The 17794-nt window shown below is 46.9% G+C and overlaps 1 protein-coding gene across 5 annotated transcripts in view; it reads left to right on the top strand.

The window, feature by feature from the left end:
* The first annotated feature begins 3475 nt into the window (after nucleotides 1-3475).
* The window catches only part of slc4a4a (solute carrier family 4 member 4a), a 41429-nt gene continuing 27110 nt past the window's right edge, over nucleotides 3476-17794 (top strand). For 3 of the 5 annotated variants that reach the window (XM_088995358.1, XM_088995360.1, XM_088995356.1), the window contains exons 1-4: nucleotides 3477-3561; nucleotides 5338-5410; nucleotides 10510-10583; nucleotides 14180-14347. In XM_088995358.1, coding sequence (XP_088851484.1) covers nucleotides 5400-5410; nucleotides 10510-10583; nucleotides 14180-14347 — 253 coding nt within the window. In that variant the 5' untranslated portion in view covers nucleotides 3477-3561; nucleotides 5338-5399. Of the gene's footprint in view, nucleotides 3562-5337; nucleotides 5411-10509; nucleotides 10584-14179; nucleotides 14348-17794 lie in introns of all 5 variants that reach the window. The other 2 variants (XM_088995355.1, XM_088995357.1) reach the window with 1 other exon arrangement.

Here is a 17794-nt window from a genome sequence, read left to right as displayed (position 1 = left end):
ATGACGCCGTTGGTGATTGTCGATTGAGAGGTAAGGTGCCACTCCGACGTCGTATTCCTGAACCGACACGAGGCGATTTCTCGCTGTGCCACCGATGCCGCGCATTTTCAAGTGGAGGAAGTGCCCATTACTCAATAGGCAATCAGGATGCAAGTCGCCTACAAAGTCGAAAGAGTCCAAAATGTCAAAGGCCAAATTGGACGAATAAAAACGTCACTTCCGGGCAATATTGACCAGGATGAAGGTGACGTGTTTTTTTCTCGCCAAATAATCTGAAGAACAATTGGAAATGGCACACGGCGGTGAGCACCCCGCTTCATGGTTCACACGTCCATGGTTCGATTCCACTTTAGGCCTCTTAGAGGCACACGTCGAACATAAAATCTTAGAGAACGCAGAGAACCGAAAACATTTGGTCTCCCAAGTTGAAAACCATTTCATTATTGTTGTCATTGTCTTTAGGGCGGCCTGGGGGGCGACCAATTAATAATGTTCACTTCCGGGTACCTTGGAAGAAAACACGCACTGGTAGGTCGATTGAATGCTCTAAATTCACCATTGGTGAGAGTGAAAGGGCCCCAGGAGCCCCTGAACGTCTCTTGACGGTGATTGAAACTAAAGTGCAAACGAGTCGGCCCTCTGAAGTGAACCAAGAGAGCCGGCTCTTAACAAGGACCCGGAATATAAACAATAATAATTGTTTTGATTCTCGAGCAAGGCGAGACGTCCTAGCGTGACGTCACGAACAAGGGGGCGGGACCTTCTGAAACTTGCCATCTCTTAGGTCAATTTGAAGTTGTTTTGGGACACTTTAACTCATTTTGATTGGTGTTTTGCACTTGACTGAAAATAACAGTCTGCGTGTTTTGCCTATTTTAGATGCTATAAAACGTGTTTCTGATTTCAGTTAGGAAACAAAAAAAGGTGTGGGTTGTCCTTTAACTGTGTACAATGATTGCAAGTGATTTTCAGCCATTATCAATTGTGGATGACAGGAAAGGATCCAGAAAAGATACTCGTGCTCTCAACCCAATGAAATTGCTGGATTGTTTTGACTTCAATGAAAGACACATTTGGGACAACTTAACGGAGCACTGTTTTGAAGCCATTTGAGCAGGTCACTGGAGGTCAGTGTAGACAGGTACACTGGACAAATGTTAGCACATTATGCTCTTATTATTATTCAATTATGATCAATTTTACTAGTTGGTATGATAGCATTATGAATATGAAAAGCAAACGAGTGACAGCTGATCATCAGACCAGAGTCACCACGGGGAAAGTCAAAGTTAGCATCCGCTAACTGTACACATATAAAGCAAGCCCTATCAATAGAAATACAGTATTTGATATAGTATATTTTTTACATGAGTAATTCGTTTTTCATATGATTTTTGGTATTTAATTAATTTAAGTAACAAAAAAAGCAACTGAGGAGCCATTCGGGAGCAGAAAGAGTCGGATCTTTTTAGTGAGCCGAGCCAAAAGAACCAACTCTCTGAAAGGAGCCGGAATTCCCATCACGACTGTGCACATTTAAATCAAGCCATATAAATAAAAAAATATTTGATATAGCGTATTTTTTTACATGAGTCATTGTTTTTTTTTCACATAATTTTACAAGATATTTTGTATTTAAATTTTACATGATTTTTTTTGTATTTAATTCATTTAGGTAACAAAAAAAACAACCGAGGAGCCATTTGGGAGCCAAAAGAGCCGGCTCTTTTTGGTGAGTGAGGGGTCTCCCGCTGCTTTAAAGTGGGCCGAAGCGGCGCCGCTTGGATGCCAAGTGGTGCCCTTCCAGGGAAAAGGCAATGCCCTTTCTCAGAACAATGTTCTCGCTGGCCCAAAGGCGGTCCAAAGCCAGCGCAAATCGTCCCAGCTGCCGTAATGAGACATTCCTGAGCGGAAAGCTCCGCCGAGCCGCCGCCGCCGCCGCGAAGGCCTTGACCCTTCAAGGAGACCCAAGCGGAGCCAGATTGAAGACCTTTGAAAATAAAGCCGGCGCGGCGCTTGATCCCCGAGCGTTATTGTCCGCCCGGTGGCCCGTTTGCCCGTTTGCCCGCCTGGTGTTGCTCTCCCCAAAAGTGGTGCCTCGGCGCGCCATCTGTTTAGCCTTACACACGTCTTTGTGTGATGTGGGATGAGCCCCGCCGGTGCTAATTTGCCATCCCGCTGTTAGAATCAACAATATTATGTGTTGTGAATCACAACATCACGTTGGCACCAGCGGGGAACGCCATTTAGATGAGAGACGCTTTTGTCCCGGTCCTCAACGGAAGGACGATCGCGGCGTTACAAAAAAAAAAAAAAACGGCGACAAAGTGAACCACCCTGGCGCTGTATCGGGCCCCCCGCCGAGGAGCCCCTTCCTCAGCCAGGCTACTTGACGTGTGCCAGGAAGTTGGCGAGGTCCACCGTCGCCCGTCGATGAAGGCTCACTTGGATCTTGAAGGGCTTTCCTGAGATGGAAAACCCGCGGTTGGTCTTCCCGCGGGGCCAAACCACCCAAAAACAATTTGTCCCCGCCGTTAGCCTGGTGGATCCGGCCGGCTTTTGCATCACCGGGACCACCAAAGGGTGCTGACAAGATGACGGTGACGCCATCCGTATGGTTTGACTGCAGCTAAAGGGAAAACGTTTGCTTGGTTGACGCGCCCGAGTCCGAGTCCGAGTCCGAGTCCGAGTCCAAATCCATCCCAGGTTCGGTGCTTCCAGAGCAACCGGAAAGTGAGCGCGTGGCGGCGTGCGCTCCGGCCCGTTTGCCAATCAACTCCAATTTTCATTTTGGCCCATTTGCTCGCATCATTCATCACTTTGAATCATGTCCCGTTTTAGGCCCAGCCAGCTGGGGCCTTTCACAACATCGGGCGCACCGCGTTTGGTGGTGTCTTTTCAGACGGCTTTGTGTCTCTCGCAGGGCACGTGGTGACGATGAAGACCGCGATGGCTGGCTAGCTATCTATTGGCATGCCAGCTAGTTAGCTGGCTATCTATTAGTTATCTAATAGTGATCTATTAGCTGGCTGGCTATCTATTAGCTATCTGCTAGCTAGCTAGTTTTCTATCTATTTGAGTTACTTCCGGGTTGAGTGAGCGCTGGCACATGTGGCTGCCGCTGCTCACCCACAGAAAAACCTATACTGTGACTGTAAAGTGACCTTGAATAGTTTTGAAAGGCGCTTACAAATGAAATGGATTGATATATTGAAGATCACGCTGAAGACCACGATGAAGACCACTATGAAGACCATAATGAAGACCATATTGAAGACCACGATGAAGATGACGATGAAGACCATAATGAAGACCACGTTGAAGACTCCAATGAAGTCAAGGACGGCGCCGCAGCGGCATGTTCCCTCTCCTCTTCCTCGGGAGGCGGGGGAGGAGGGGGAGGCGGAGGGGGAGGAGTGGCCCGGCGGCGCTGGTCCCGAGCTTCGTTTACAAAGCGCACGGCCGCTCCTTCCCCGCAATCACTCGCTCAGCTCACGGCCGCGAAGGAGACGAAGACGGAGAGCCGCCGCACACGCCGCGGGCAAACAGCAACTTCTCGCTGTAAGTCCTTGACACTTTCCAGACCTTCTTCCAACGTCTACCCTACTTGACGTAACAACGCCTTTGAGTTGGTTTTCCTTCCGGTGGTGGCGCCACTCCAAGCGGAGGTCCCCAACCCCCGGCCCGCGGGTCATTTGCGAACGGGCCGCGCAGAAAGAATACAGAATGTACAGCATTTCCCTTTCGTTTATGATCTGAGTCCGAACGGTGTTTTATTTTGAAAAATGCCATGCGTCTTTGTTTCACCCGTTCTTGCGCTGCATCTTATTTTGAAGGCGTGTGAAAGGAGAGAAAGATAAGATATTCTAAGCAGAGTACAATAAAAATGTACGTATCAAGAAAGGCATATCATCCATGGAGGAAAAGGTTTCTTCAGCCATCATCTGTACTTCTCTCAAGGTGTCGCACGTTTCATCGTGTCATTTGTTCTGAAACTGCAAACCCCTTCACTAAATCGCCACGGTGGGCTGAGGTTAATACGCGAATAGAATGTTGAGGATTGGAAAAGACCACAGCCTGGAGAGAATGGCACAGTTTGTAGTAGACGTGCATATTCCACCATGACGTCCCTGATCCACTGCTGAAAAGGACGCTTTGATCCTCTCCTCTTTCATCTAAAACTGCTTCATGTCACAAAGAGGGTACAGAAGGTGCTGAAGAATGAATGACTCTCTGTGACTTGTCATATTATTTGTTCTGTAGTTTTTTTGGTGGTTTTATGTATCGTTGAGTGAACGCTGGCGCGTGTGGCTGCCGCTGCTCACCGAGAGAAAATTTATCCTGTGACTGTAAAACGTCCTTGAGAGTTTTGAAAGGCGCTTATAAATCAAATGGATTGTTGTTATTACATTTAATTTGGATCGTTCTTGCAACAGACTTCATCGACCACACAGGCTTAGATATGCCGATGAGGTGATAGCAGAGCAAATCAGATTCAGAAAACCTTTAATCGTCCCACAATGGGGAAATTTGCAAATGGGGCAATCGGGCCAGTCGTAGATCCCATAATCAGTCAGGACAATAGAAATAATCTGTGTAGCCGCAGGGAGTAGTCCTCTGCTCCCCCCAAACCTGAGAGCAGGGACCTATCATAGCAGAGGTGTGGCATCTGGATTTATATAGCGGGCCAAAGCTAGCAGCAAATTTTAATTAGCTGACGAAACTTTTCGGATGAGGGCCGGAACATCCGACACCTTCAATGAGGTACTCATGACGGCTGAAGAAACCTTTTCATCGATGGATCACTCCTGTACGATTTAGAGTGACACAGACGTATTGTGGTTCCAGATGGCAAAAGTAAATGAACTCTGAAAGTTGTTGTTTTGACAAGGTTTCTCTGTGCTGTGGTGGCGTCGTGCCGCCACTGGAATCTCCTTTTCCTCACCACTTAAAAAAGACATATTTCTTCAATTTAAAAAAGGGCTCATTTCATTTTGGGAACGGCAAAGCAGCAAAATAGGTGGCATCTTGAAGTCAAAAACAAAAGAAATTATGCCATAATAATCGGTCATCGTCGTCGATGTTCAGGAGTCAGAAGGGTCCCCCGTCTACTTTCACTGAAGTTGTGGCGGACATCCGAAAATAGGACATTTTGGATTATGATCATTTAGGATTTTGGCAAGCATGATGGAATTTCACATGTTTGCTTTACTTTGGCGGGCCGAAAAAAAGGATGCGGCGGGCCGCATTTGGCCCGCGGGCCTTGACTTTGACACCGGTGGTCTACAAAATGCAAAAGTGGTCACGCTGCCTCTGTGTGTGTGTGTGTGACTTTAGATTCAAGCGTCACCCGCTCGCCGTTCCGAAATCTGTGAAATCATCGCAGGCCTCGCCACAACATGAGCAAAAAGTAAGTGTAGCCCGCCCGCCCGCCCGGACATTTTCTTTGCTTTCTTTTTGGCGAACAGAAAGTTGAGCAATTCAAGTTGTCGAGTCGGCAGGCTCAATGTTGTCAAAATTCTCATTTGCAATGAAACAAATCGATGTCAGTGGCACTACAACAAGCCCCACGCTAACGTTAGCATCAATCAATTACTTTGGGATTTGATAGATTTTGCATATATTTGATAGATTTTGCATGAAATCTATATATTTATATACATAGATTTTGATATATTTCAAAGATTTTGATGAGATTTGATCATTTGATAGATTGTAATTTGCAATGAAACAATAGCATCCATCCATGAAACAGTAGATGTCAGTGGCACGATGACAAGCCTCATGCTAACGTTAGCATCAATATACTTCTGCGAGAGGCAGCAGAAAGCAAGCGTGCAAGCTCATGAGCAGTGTGCAGGCTAGCTAGCTAGCTAGCTAGCAGTACCCTTGCGTATGTACCCGGCAAGTTGACTTTTATTCTGACATTTTAAATTAGAATTAAAAAAAAAAAGTCTGGCGGTCGTAAGTACAGGTGGTCGTATGTCACACCGGTCGTAACTCGGATTTTACCCGTACAGTGAAACCTCGGTTTACGAAGCCCTTGGCTTACGAACTTTTCGGTTTCCGAACGTTACATTGATGAACATCACCGGGCTGCCACAACGAGGGATGTGTCGTTGGCCAACGAGCCCGTTCTCCTAACAAGAAAATGGCGGCCACTGTTTTTGTCCTCTATTCACCGCCCCCAGTCTTCGGTTAAAGCCACGTGATTGGTCAAGAACGCATAAGTGGGGGTTGGGGTTACAGACAGAGAGAGAGTGAGGCCGTTCTCCAAAAAACAAAATGGCGTCTTCGGTTAAAGCCACGTGATTGGTCAAGAACCCAGCAGCATTTGCCATCCATCAGGCTCCACAAATCGATCAGCCCAGCTAAACACAATTGATGAGGAACTAGGTAAAATGATGGCCGAGAAAGCATCTCCAAGGGATCGTGGAAGAAAAAGGCTACGTTCCTCATCAAGTGTTTCTTGCTGATGAAAGCGGCCACTCCAACCCATCATGTCGTTAAAGACAATCACAAAGGTCAATAAAATGACTTTATTATACAGTACAGTTAATTTCTTTAATCATAATACTACAGCACATTTATTATACATAAAATAAGGTCCATTTTGTGTAGTTTTAAGGCTTGGGAAAGTAGAAAATGATGTTTTATGGGGACATGGGAACGGATTATTCTCATTTTAATGGTTTCCTATGGGAATTTGCTTTTGGGATACACACTTTTCAACTTACACACTCTGACTGGGAATCCGATGAAGTTCGTAAGCCAAGGCCGCGTCACAATCTGCTGGCGCCGGAGCTCCCAAATTGAAGCGCTGCAAGCTAGCATCGAAGCGGCCATCTTTCTGTCTGCCGAACGCTCGCACCGACAAAGCGGGCGGGGCCTGGTTGACGTTTGCCACGCCACGCCACGCCACGCCACGGCACGCGGCCTACTTGACTTTGCCCGTGGCCCTCCAGGCCTGCAAATAATGGCGCGCGGCCTTTTCCGCTCCTTTGTCGCGCGGAGAAATCTGGGAAGACTTGGAATTTCCCCCTGGAATGTGTTGCGCAAGAGTGATTTCCTGCACAGCTGCTTCCAGGCGTCTTTTGCAGCCAATATTTTTGGGCTTTATCATAGAAACCTGCGCTTGTATCATTATTGTGTCTGACCCCCCCGCCCCTCGACCCTTTGACCCCCATGTTGAAATCACGTCAACAAAGAGCTTGCGGACGGAGGACATGCGGAGGGATTGTATGCCAATCATACAAAAGATGACAGGCAAAAGTAAGCAATGGAAAGTGGGGCGTGCGTCCCCCCGGACTTTTTTCTATAACGTTCATACGTCTGTGTAAGCTCCCAGTCGTACAGGAGTGATCCATCGATGAAAAGGTTTCTTCATGCGCCACCGGGACTTCTTTCAAGGTGTCGGACGTTTCGCTTCTCATCCAAGGTTTGAAAGGGGAGTAAAAGAAGCTATTTTTAGAAAACGGCAAAACCCTTCACTAAAACGCCGTGGTGGGGTGAGCTTTCACTTGGATCCTTCTTACAACACAATTCTTCGACCGCATCGGGTTTGTTATGCTGATGAGGTGATACGGGGCAATTAGGCCAGTCGTAGACCCCATAATCAATCAGTACAATAGAGTCCTCCACATTGGCAAGAAATTTTTGCCGCCGTCCAAAGTGGGATGACGGCCATTTTTGTGGCGGAAGCAAAGCAAATGGATTTGGCAAATGCTGTCTGGGAAAGGGGCCGTCGCTTTTTGGGGATCCAAAGAATAGCAGAGACCAACGCGGGCGGGTGATGCGCTCCGGAATCCAACCCCAGCACTTGTGCACTGCGAGGCGGATGTGCCTCCAAAAGAGAAGGTCCGAGAAATAGCAGGCTTTGGCTCGGCTCCATTAGGAGGAAAGGTCCGCCGCCGCCGCCGCCAGGAGACGTCGGTGCTCCTCGCAGAGTTTTGCGTCGCAAAGACGCTCTCTCCAATTGGGCGTCTCCAAGACGACGCTGAGCGCAAGCGGCCCATTCAAAGCCATTGCGCTCGATGGCTAAATGTCCCACTGGTCAAAGCAAGAAGGAGGGACTCGAAGGCCCGACTGGAGCGGGCTGGACTTTGCCGTAGCAGCGCCAGGCCGAGCTCCCAGCCTCCGTTCCTCCGTTCCTCCGTTCTGAGCCCACGGTCCATTTCGCGTCGTTTCCCCTCAGCCCGTTTGGATCATGCGTGGAAAACATTTGCTCCCACCGACTCGCTCCTTTTCTTTTCATTTCGCCATCAATTAACCGTGTGCTGTGTGTGTGTGCGTGTGTGTGTGTGTGTGTGTGTGTGTGTGTGTGTGTGTGTGTGTGTGTGTGTGTGTGTGTGTGTGCGCTCGTTTCGGCTCTTTTGGCTCGGCTCACTAAAAAGATCCGTCTCTTTTGGCTCCGAAATGGCTCCTCACTTTTTTTGTTGCTTAAATTAATTAACTATCAAAAATCGTGTAAAATTATGTGAAAAACGAATTACTCATGTACAAAATACACTATATCAAATATTTTTTTATTTATATGTGCACAGTGGAGTGATGGGAGTTGCGGCTCTTTTAAGCGAGCCGGTTCTTTTGGCTCGGCTCACTAAAAAGATCCGGCTCCTTTGGCTCCCAAATGGCTCCTCAGTTTGTTTTGCTTTTGCTTTAGTTAATTAAATAGAAAAATCCATCCTCAGTTTTGTTTTTTTGTTTTTGTTTTGCTTAAATTAACTACCAAAATCATGTAAAACTATGTAGTCATGTACAAAATACACTATATCCACTATTTTTATTTATATGGCTTGATTTTAACGTGCACAGAGTAGTGATGGGAATTGCAGCTCTTTTCATAGAGCCGGTTCTTTTGGCTCAGCTCACTAAAAAGATCTGGACCTTTTGGCTCCCTTTTCCAGTTCCTTCTCTTCGTTCACTTCAGAGATCGGCTCTTAGAACCGGCTCGTTTGCCAACGACACATCACTAGTGTGTGTGTGTGTGTGTGTGTGTGTGTGTGTGTGTGTGTGTGTGTGTGTGTGTGTGTGTGTGTGTGTGTAGTTGTGTGTGTTACGCCTGGATTGTCGTTGAAGCAAAGCCAGCGTAATCCTATAATGGCGGATGAGTAGACAGACATGTGATGCCCCACTTGTTTTTATTTTGGGTGTGGGTTGTGGCAGACTACGTTTCAACCACACAACTTGACCATTCGTTGCCTTGCCCGATCGCCGGCGTTGTGGATTGAACTTGTTTTGGGGGAGGGGCGGCCCTAAAACCGCATTTGATAGGCGCCTTTAAATGACATGCATCGTTATGAAATGTAACACTAACCCCTTATTGTTATTATATATATATATATATATATATATATATCTATTAGCTATCTATTAGCTGGCTGGCTAGCTATCTATCTAGCTAGCTGTCGTTTGGCTGGCTAGCTATCTAGCTGGCTGGGTAGCTATTTATTAGCGACTGTATCCTGGGACTGTAAAGTGCTTAGAAATGACATGGATTATTATTATTATTACTGTATCTATTAGCTAGCTAGCTAGCTTTTGTCAAGGTTTGCAAGGTGGTGATGGTGGTGGATGCCAAAAAGCAGGCAGCAGGTTGTATTTGACAAATTGTATTCAAATAAAGTCAGCAGGAACAAAATCTAAAACATCAAAGTCATCTGAACAGAAAAGTACAAAGTATCAAAGAAAACCAAGAGTAAAAGTCTGCCAAGGTGAAACAAAGCTGACAGGGTGCAGCAAACACATACAATGCAATGAGCCGACACGGAACGGTCGTGCCGGGAGTCCTTTGAACTGCCACTGATCGGAACGAGCGACACCTGTGCGGCGGCAGGCGCCAGATTGTGACACTTTTCTATCTATTTGAGTTACTTCCCGGCAGAGTGAACGCTGGCGCGTTTGGCTCCCGCTGCTCACCCACAGGAAAACGGATCCTGTGACTTTGAGAGTTTTGAAAGGCGCTTAGAGACGATTATTATGATGATTATTTGATTGGCATTTGGGAACCGACATTCTTTTTTTTCACCGTCCTCCATTTTTCTTCCCCCTTATGATTCCAATGTGTTTCCAAAACTGCTTTGCGATCAAATTTCCACGACGAAGCCTCGTTTGCTATTTTCAAAGCCGCCACCCCCCGCACGCTTCAACGACGCGGCCAGAGCTTTGCTTTGTTTACAGGAAGGCGCGCGCTAACCCAATTAGCCGCGGCTTCCTGTCCTTGCCTTCACCTCCCGGCCAGCAGATTAGCGGCGCGGCGCAGCGCACGGCATCGCGCGTTTTGTACGGCCCTTGTTGAGGTGGCCCGGGCGGCCTCGGCCTCGGCCTCGGCGGCGGCGGCGACCTTGGGCTGGGAGGCTGCCGGGGCGACATGAGCGCCACCAGCAGCACCCGCCTGAGCCCGAGTCCCGCTCCCGACCTGCTGCGGGTGAAGCAGCCCGGGCGCTATGGCTCCACGCTGTCGCCGGACGAGAGGTGTGAGCGCTCTTTCTTCCTCTTTTACTACTACAGGATGGAGGACGAGGCCGTGCTGGACCGCGGGGCCTCCCTGGTCAAGCACCTCTGCGACCAGGAGGAAGTGGAAGGTACGTGGACGCCACCCGCCGCCGCGCTTCTCCACCTATGACCGGGGATGAGCCCACGGATGGGCGGATTGCCCACTTTTTCGACCGCATCAAAGTAAATGCGTCAGTCAGCTTGATTGTGAAAGATGCTAATATCCGTGACGGACAGCACAGTTGAAATCAATGGACGGAGCCAGCGAGCAAGGCACTTTTAACGTGGCTAAAAAAGACACACAATTGACACGTGTGACATGACTGAGTGTAAAGTGAGGTGGTGAAATTCTACACTGGTTATCTCCTTTTCTCCACTTGGATAACGACATTTTGGCTAATGAGTGTTTTGAAATCGTGGGTGAAAAAAAACCCACAGCTGTTTTCTTCTACGTTTAATCGAAAGAGCGCCACTCTGTCCCCTAGTGGACAATCCTTGAATTTCGCGTCATTAAAAATATGAATTCCGTGTGGTTTGTGCTGTGGGCCTGATCGAACCTCCTTGGGGGCCGGTTCCGGCCAGCGGGCCGTATGTTTGACACCCCTGAAATCTGTATTCTGTCTTTTTTCGCTGTTCATTTCCTGTTTGGGCTTGTGTGTTTTGATTGGGTGATCTTGTTGATGTCGAAACACGTCAACGCCCCCTTTTGAAGAAGCGGACAGTCGAATGTCAGTGGCACGATGAGAATCCCCATGCTAACGTTAGCATCAATACACTTCCTTGAGAGGCAGCGGAATGCAAGCGTGCGAGCTAATGAGCCGTGTGCAGGCTAGCTAGCTAGCAGTCACCTTGCGTATGGACTCTGCAAGTTGACTTTTCTTCCAATCGTTTGGATGGATTTTGACCAATCATGAGGGACACAAAAACATTCATAGTCGTGGGGAGTATGATCAATAAGTAGAATACATTCTGACATTTTGTTGAAATCACATGAATATATATATATATATATATATATATACAGGTAACATCCGACTTACAACCGGCCCGACTTACGACCCCCTGTACTTACAAGCACAACCTCCATTAAAAAAAAATCATTCTACGCCTGGCACTGCTACGCGCTAGCAGGCCAGCAACACGTACAGGAATTTTGGCCAGCCAGCATGTCATACACTCGCACAGCAATCGACCGCGTGATGGCGCCAGAGGGAGTTTGCGAGTCATTTAGCATCTAATGAACATTTGGAATGGATTTCGACTTAGCACCATTTTGACTTTGACTTGGGACCGTTTTGTCAAGTCGAGTGTGAAAGGAGCGCGCGCGGCGGTCGCTTGTTTTGTCAGCTGTCACCTCAGCTGGAGCGTCAGGCGGGAATGTCCGCCGTTGAGCGAGCCAAGATGGAAAGCAAAAGGCCGACAGGGACGTGCGGCGTGACCTTTGTGACCTTTGGCAGAGCAGCTTGGGAGGCCCGTTCCCTCTGGGCAAATTTCCACCCCACCGATGCGTGGAATGAAGCTAACCAAGCTAACCTGCGCGGGGCTGCGCTTACTATCCAAACATTTGGAATTTTCTTGACTTTCAAGGTGTCGTTTGGCCATCGCGACCTTTCAGTGACCTTTTAGTGACCTTTCAGTGACCTTTCAGTGACCCGAGAAAGGGAACAAGCATAAAAACATTGATCCAAGCGCGCTAGCGGGAAGGATACGTTGGCTCCGCAGTTAGCATGCACCGCGGCGTTCCCATACGACCCCCCCCGAGCCGGTTGCCGCGGGTGACGGGCGCCGCCGCCGCTCGGATGTCCGGCGAGCATCCAACGAAGCGGCTCGGCGGGGGGCGCTCGGGGTTCTCTCCCAATGAGAGAAAGAAGAGGAAGCGGTGGCGCTAAAGCTTCGAAAAGAAGAAAGAAGCGTTGATGCATATGTGGAACTGTCGCGGCTTGGAATTGAAGTGGATTTACAGTATGCGGGACAGGGGATATGAGACAATCTCTTTTGGTCAATGGATGCTAGCCCCATTGTGGAAGGGAAAACATTGCCAGATGTCTGACCAGCACTTTATCGGCTCCCAAACAAGCCATTTTGTTGGAACCGAAATGTGATGGAATCATATTAAGCCCAACGAGCTGGAACAAAGCGCCAACGTGGACAAAAGACGTGGCTCTTTTGACTTCAAAATGGCGCCGCCAGAGTGGCTGCCTTTACAGCAGCTCCTGTCTTTTGTTTTTTGACTTCTTTCTTTCCTTTCCTCTTCCTTTCATCACTTTGCTTCTGTCTTACTTCCGGGTAGAGTGAACACTGGCGCGAATGGCTACCGCTGCTCACCCGCACAAAAAAGAAAGTTCTTTATCCGTGACTGTAAAGAGACCTTGAGAGTTTTGAAAGGCGCTTAAAAATGAAATGGATTTTAAAAAAAATAACAAACAAAAAAAGCAGCCATGTTGTGAGTGGGCAGGTTGGCATAGACGCGTGCATTCGCCGCCACGGCCACTCGCCATCCGCGACGCGTCAGCACAGTAAATATTATCGGTTGGCACACTGGCATTGGGGTGGCGTGCTTTGGCCACACAGCTATGATCTTTGCGCTTTCATTGGCGTTGAACCAACCAACGCCTGGTTTTCCATCGATGTCGCTAGTTAGCTGGCTAACTAGCGACTGCCGATGGCTCTCTTAAGCTAGCAATCTTCCATCCATTGAATGAATGTACCTGTTCGTGTGCGTAATCAGTGTCTGAAACTCCTGAGAAAAAGTTAGCGGACACCAGGGCAGTCAAAAGTTGAAAAGTGAAAAGTTGCCTGCCCGGGCAGAAAGTTGCCTGCCGCATTTTCCACAACTTGAAACACAATAAGACGACTCATCGCCCCAAAAAATATTTTTGCAAAGTATAAATGATTTTTTTTTTTTGGAAAGATGTACCTAGCACAAATGCTCCCTTGCGTCGTCTGCTACAAGCCACGTGAGCTCCTTTTTTCCACCATGCCACATTTAATAATAATAATAATAATAATAATACATTTCATGTATAAGCGCTTTTCAAAACTCTCAAGGACACTTTACAGTCACGGTGTAGTTTACGTTTACCTTTTGTAGCGTCCTAAATGTTGTTAGCTTCTTTTGAATCTTTCTTCTGGTGCTGAGGTTCTGTGTGTCTACTTTGGAAAATGAGATGCAAATGCACGCCCTTATCGGGAAAATCCGGAAGCAGGAAGCAGGCTTTTGATTGGCTGCCGTGCCGAGTATGCAAATTGCAAACGAACTGAAATTCTGAATTTTCCAAACCGGAACAAAAATTTCGAATACAGTGATACCTTGGCTTACGAACTTAATTGGTTCCCAGACAGAGTGTGTAAAGCAAAAGTGTGTATCCCAAAAATTAATTTCCCATAGGAAAGCATTAACATGAGAATAATCCGTTGCCAGGTTCCCATAAAACATCATTTTCTAAATCGAAATAAATTATTCCGATAATCAAACATTTGCTTTATTGAATCAAGCAAATGTTTGATTTGAGGGAGTTGAAGAAGTTGTCGTGTCGGAGACGTTCTGCAAGTTGTACGCCCGACGTAAAAGTTGCACGCCCCGGGCATCCGGGCAGATGTTATTTCAGACAGTGCCTACTTGCTAATTGTTTGACAATTCTCTTCCTGTTTTCGACTAACGTCTCCTTTCCGTCTCCGCCTTCAGGCCACCACACCGTTTACATCGGCGTGCGGGTACCCAAGAGCTACCGGCGCCGCCGGCGCCACCGGCGGCGCACGCCGGGCCGCAAGGACCGCCAGGAGCGGCCCTCGGAAACCGCCTCCGACAACGAGGCCGGCGAGGAGGCCGGCAAGGGCATCTTCAAGCCCCTCGGTGAGTTCCCGCGTCCAAGCGCGTGGCCCTATCAGGAGCCGACGTAGAGCCGTGTGAGCCCCCCCCCCGTGCGCGCCGTCGTGCACGCGTTGAGGGATTTTCATCAGGACCGAAATCCAATCACAGAAGAGATTACAGGCCGGCGGCCATCTGGTTGCTGACGCTGACTTTGGTGCCTTGATTTGGTTGAGGTTGGCGTCCAGAAAAGCCACTTGCCAAAATAAAACGCAACCTCAATTTGCGTCCAGAAAAGCCAGAAACGTTATCTATTGTTATCTAACGGCTACCTAGCTGGCTAGCTATCTATCTATTGATTATATAGCTATCTAACTAGCTAGCTGTTAGTTTCTATCTATTTGCTATCTATTAGATATCTCGCTGGCTAGCTAGCTAGCTATCTAAATAGCTATCTGTTAATTATATGGCTAACGAACTTTCTATCTATTGAGTTACTTCCAGTTTGAGTTGAACGCAGGCACTTGTGGCTGCCGCTGCTCACCCACTATAAAACGTATCCTGTGATTGTAAATTTTATTATTATGATCATAGCTAGCTAGCTAGAGAGCTAGCTAGTTGTGTTAATTTCATTCTGTCTCCTTGTTATCTGTTACAAATCAACTAGATAGCTATATAGCTAATATCAGTGTCTGAAACTCAGGACCAAAAAGTTAGCGGACACCAGGGCAGATAACTTTGAAAAGTTGCCTGCCCGGCCAGAAAGTTGCCTGCCGCATTTTTCACAACTTGAAGCATGATTAGACGACTCATCGCAAAAAAAAACCATTGTTGCAAAGTATTAATGATTTTTTTCTTGAAAAAGTTGTCGGCCACCCGGGCGGGGACGTTTTGTAAAAGTTGCACGCCTCGGGCATGCGGGCAGACGTTATTTCAGACACTGCGTGCGTAATCTCTGTGTACACAATAAGGCCATTTTCCAATGGAGCGTGCGTGTTCCTCTTTCGAAGAATAAGATGGAGATGATGGCGGCGGTGACGTTGCTTTTTTGTTTTTGCGCCAACAAGACGGGCAAAGATGCGCGTGGAAAGTCGCCGCGTCTTGTTAGCAGTCAACAAACGTCCCGGTCGTACTGGTCGGACTGGTTGTCCGGGTCACCTCCTCTCATTTCGGCCGTCCAGGCGGAGCTAGAAACGATTTGATTGGAGCTTCATCATTTTAAGAATACTTAATAATGCATAGCATTCATAATAGATAGCAAGCTAGATAGCTAGTTAGCAAATAGATATCAAACAGATATGTTGCAAAGTAGCCAGGTAGATAACTAGCTAGATAGCGAGATTAGCTAGCCAATCAATAAGTAAATCGCCAGCTAGAGAGCTAGTCAGCTAGCTAATAGCTAGCAAATAGATAGCCAGCAAGATAGCCTGGAATAACTCAAATATATAGAAACTTAGCTAGGTGGCTAAAGGATAGCTAGTTAGGTAGCCAGCTAGATAGCTAGTTAGCAAATAGATATCAAATAGATATGTTACGAGGTAGATAGCGAGATGAGCTAGCCAATAAATAACTAATAGATAGCCAGCTAGTGAGCTAGCCAGATGGCTAATAGCTAGCAAATAGATAGCCAGCTAGATAGCTTGGAATGACTCACATAGATAGAAAGTTTGCTCGCTGGCTAATGGATAACTCATAGATAGCTAGCTAGATAGCTAATAGATAGTTAACGTATAGATAGCTAGTTAGGTAGCCAGCTAGATAGCTAGTTAGCAAATAGATATCAAATAGATATGTTACAAGGTAGCCAGCTAGATAGCGAGATTAGCGAGTCAATCAATAACTAATAGATAGCCAGCTAGTGAGCTAGCCAGCTAGCTAACTTTTTCTTTTCTTTGTGGCGGGATTTCAAGTCTTTTGTCAGCCACTCTTGTGCCTGCAGGCTCTGCAGGCTCTGCCTGCAGCCAGTCTGTGATTATTTGTTGTCGGGTGACGACGGCGTCCAAAGTTGACGAGATCAAAGCAAAGGTTGCCACGCGTCCTTTCCGTTTGCCATTTGCTGCTCGTCCCAGACAGACAAAGTCTTTTTGTTTTTGCACCCGCAAACAATTTAGTGAGGGCGAAACACCAACACCCAGTGTCAACGCTGACAAGAAATAAAATACATATATATAGAGATATACAGTGATACCTTGGCTTACCAACTTAATAACTTCCCAGAAAGTGTGTGTAAGGCCAAAAGTGTGTATTCCAAACATTAATTTCCCATCGGAAACCATTAAAATGAGAATAATCCATTCCCAGGTCCCCATATAACATCATTTTCTACTACATAAGCCTTAAAACGACACAAAATAGCCCTTATTTTATGTATATTAAGTGTACTATTGGATTGTAATAAAAGAAATAAACTGTGCTGTATAATCAAGTCATTTTGTGATGCTTCGTTGATGTAGTTGCCTCTTAATGATGAAGTTGCCGTGCTTTCTGGGCGATAATACCCTCACTCACACTGTGCCCTGCTAGCTGCTTTTCGTTCATCCAAATCAAGTTTTTCAAACTCTTCTATGGCCTTAGACCGTTGCTTAGACAACACGGAAACACCCTTAGCCACACGTAGCGGCTTAGCGTACTGATACTGGGAGGCTAAGTCACACAAACGCACACCTTGTTGGTGTTTTTTGATGATTTCCTTCTTCTGCTTGACCATTATTGTCCTCTTTGACATAACACTAGCCTGTGGTGAGGTCTTTTTTGCTCCCATAATAGCAAAAGTACTACACTCGATAACAAACCACGTCTGCACTCAAACAAAGGAGGCGTGCAAAACTATTCCGCAAACTGTGTGGTTTGGTTCGTCCGCCGAACCAAACTAGTTTGTATGCCAAGATTATATTCTGGCGAATTTAATGTTCATAAGGCGAAAAGTTCGTTAGCTAAAGCGTTCGTAAGCCCAAGTATCACTGTAGAATGTATATAGAGTGTATACAGTGATACCTCGGTTTACGAACCTCTTGACTTCCAAACGTTTCGGTTTACAAACGTTAAATTGATGAATATTTTACCTTGGCATACAAACTATTTTTCGGGATACACACGGAGCTGCCACAATGAGTGATGTGTCGTTAGCGAACGAGCCCGTTCTCCTAACAAGAACATGGCAGCCGATTTGTTTTTATCCTCTATTCCCCGCCCCCAGTCTTCGGTTAAAGCCACGTGATTGGTCAACAACGCAACAGAGGGTGGTTAAACCTTAAAGAGACAGGCAGACAACAGAGAGTGAGAAAATGGATAGAAAAGGGTGACGTTTGGACTGGTTTCAACTTTGATAGTTCAAAGGCAGAGTGCAGACCGCAAGGTTAAAATTCCCATCAATCAGGCTCCACAAATAACCCGCACGAGCCATCTGTACACTTGATGCAAAAAGCCATCAACCCAGCTAAACAGAACACAATTGATGAGGAACTAGATAAAATGATGGCAGACAAAGCACCT

This window comes from Hippocampus bargibanti, linkage group LG04 (genome assembly GCF_051943395.1).
Source record: "Hippocampus bargibanti isolate YZ-2025 linkage group LG04, ASM5194339v1, whole genome shotgun sequence".
NCBI classification, from domain to species: domain Eukaryota; kingdom Metazoa; phylum Chordata; class Actinopteri; order Syngnathiformes; family Syngnathidae; genus Hippocampus; species Hippocampus bargibanti.
The sequence above is the reverse complement of the archived record's forward strand: the minus strand, read 5'-3'. Positions and strand labels throughout refer to the sequence as shown.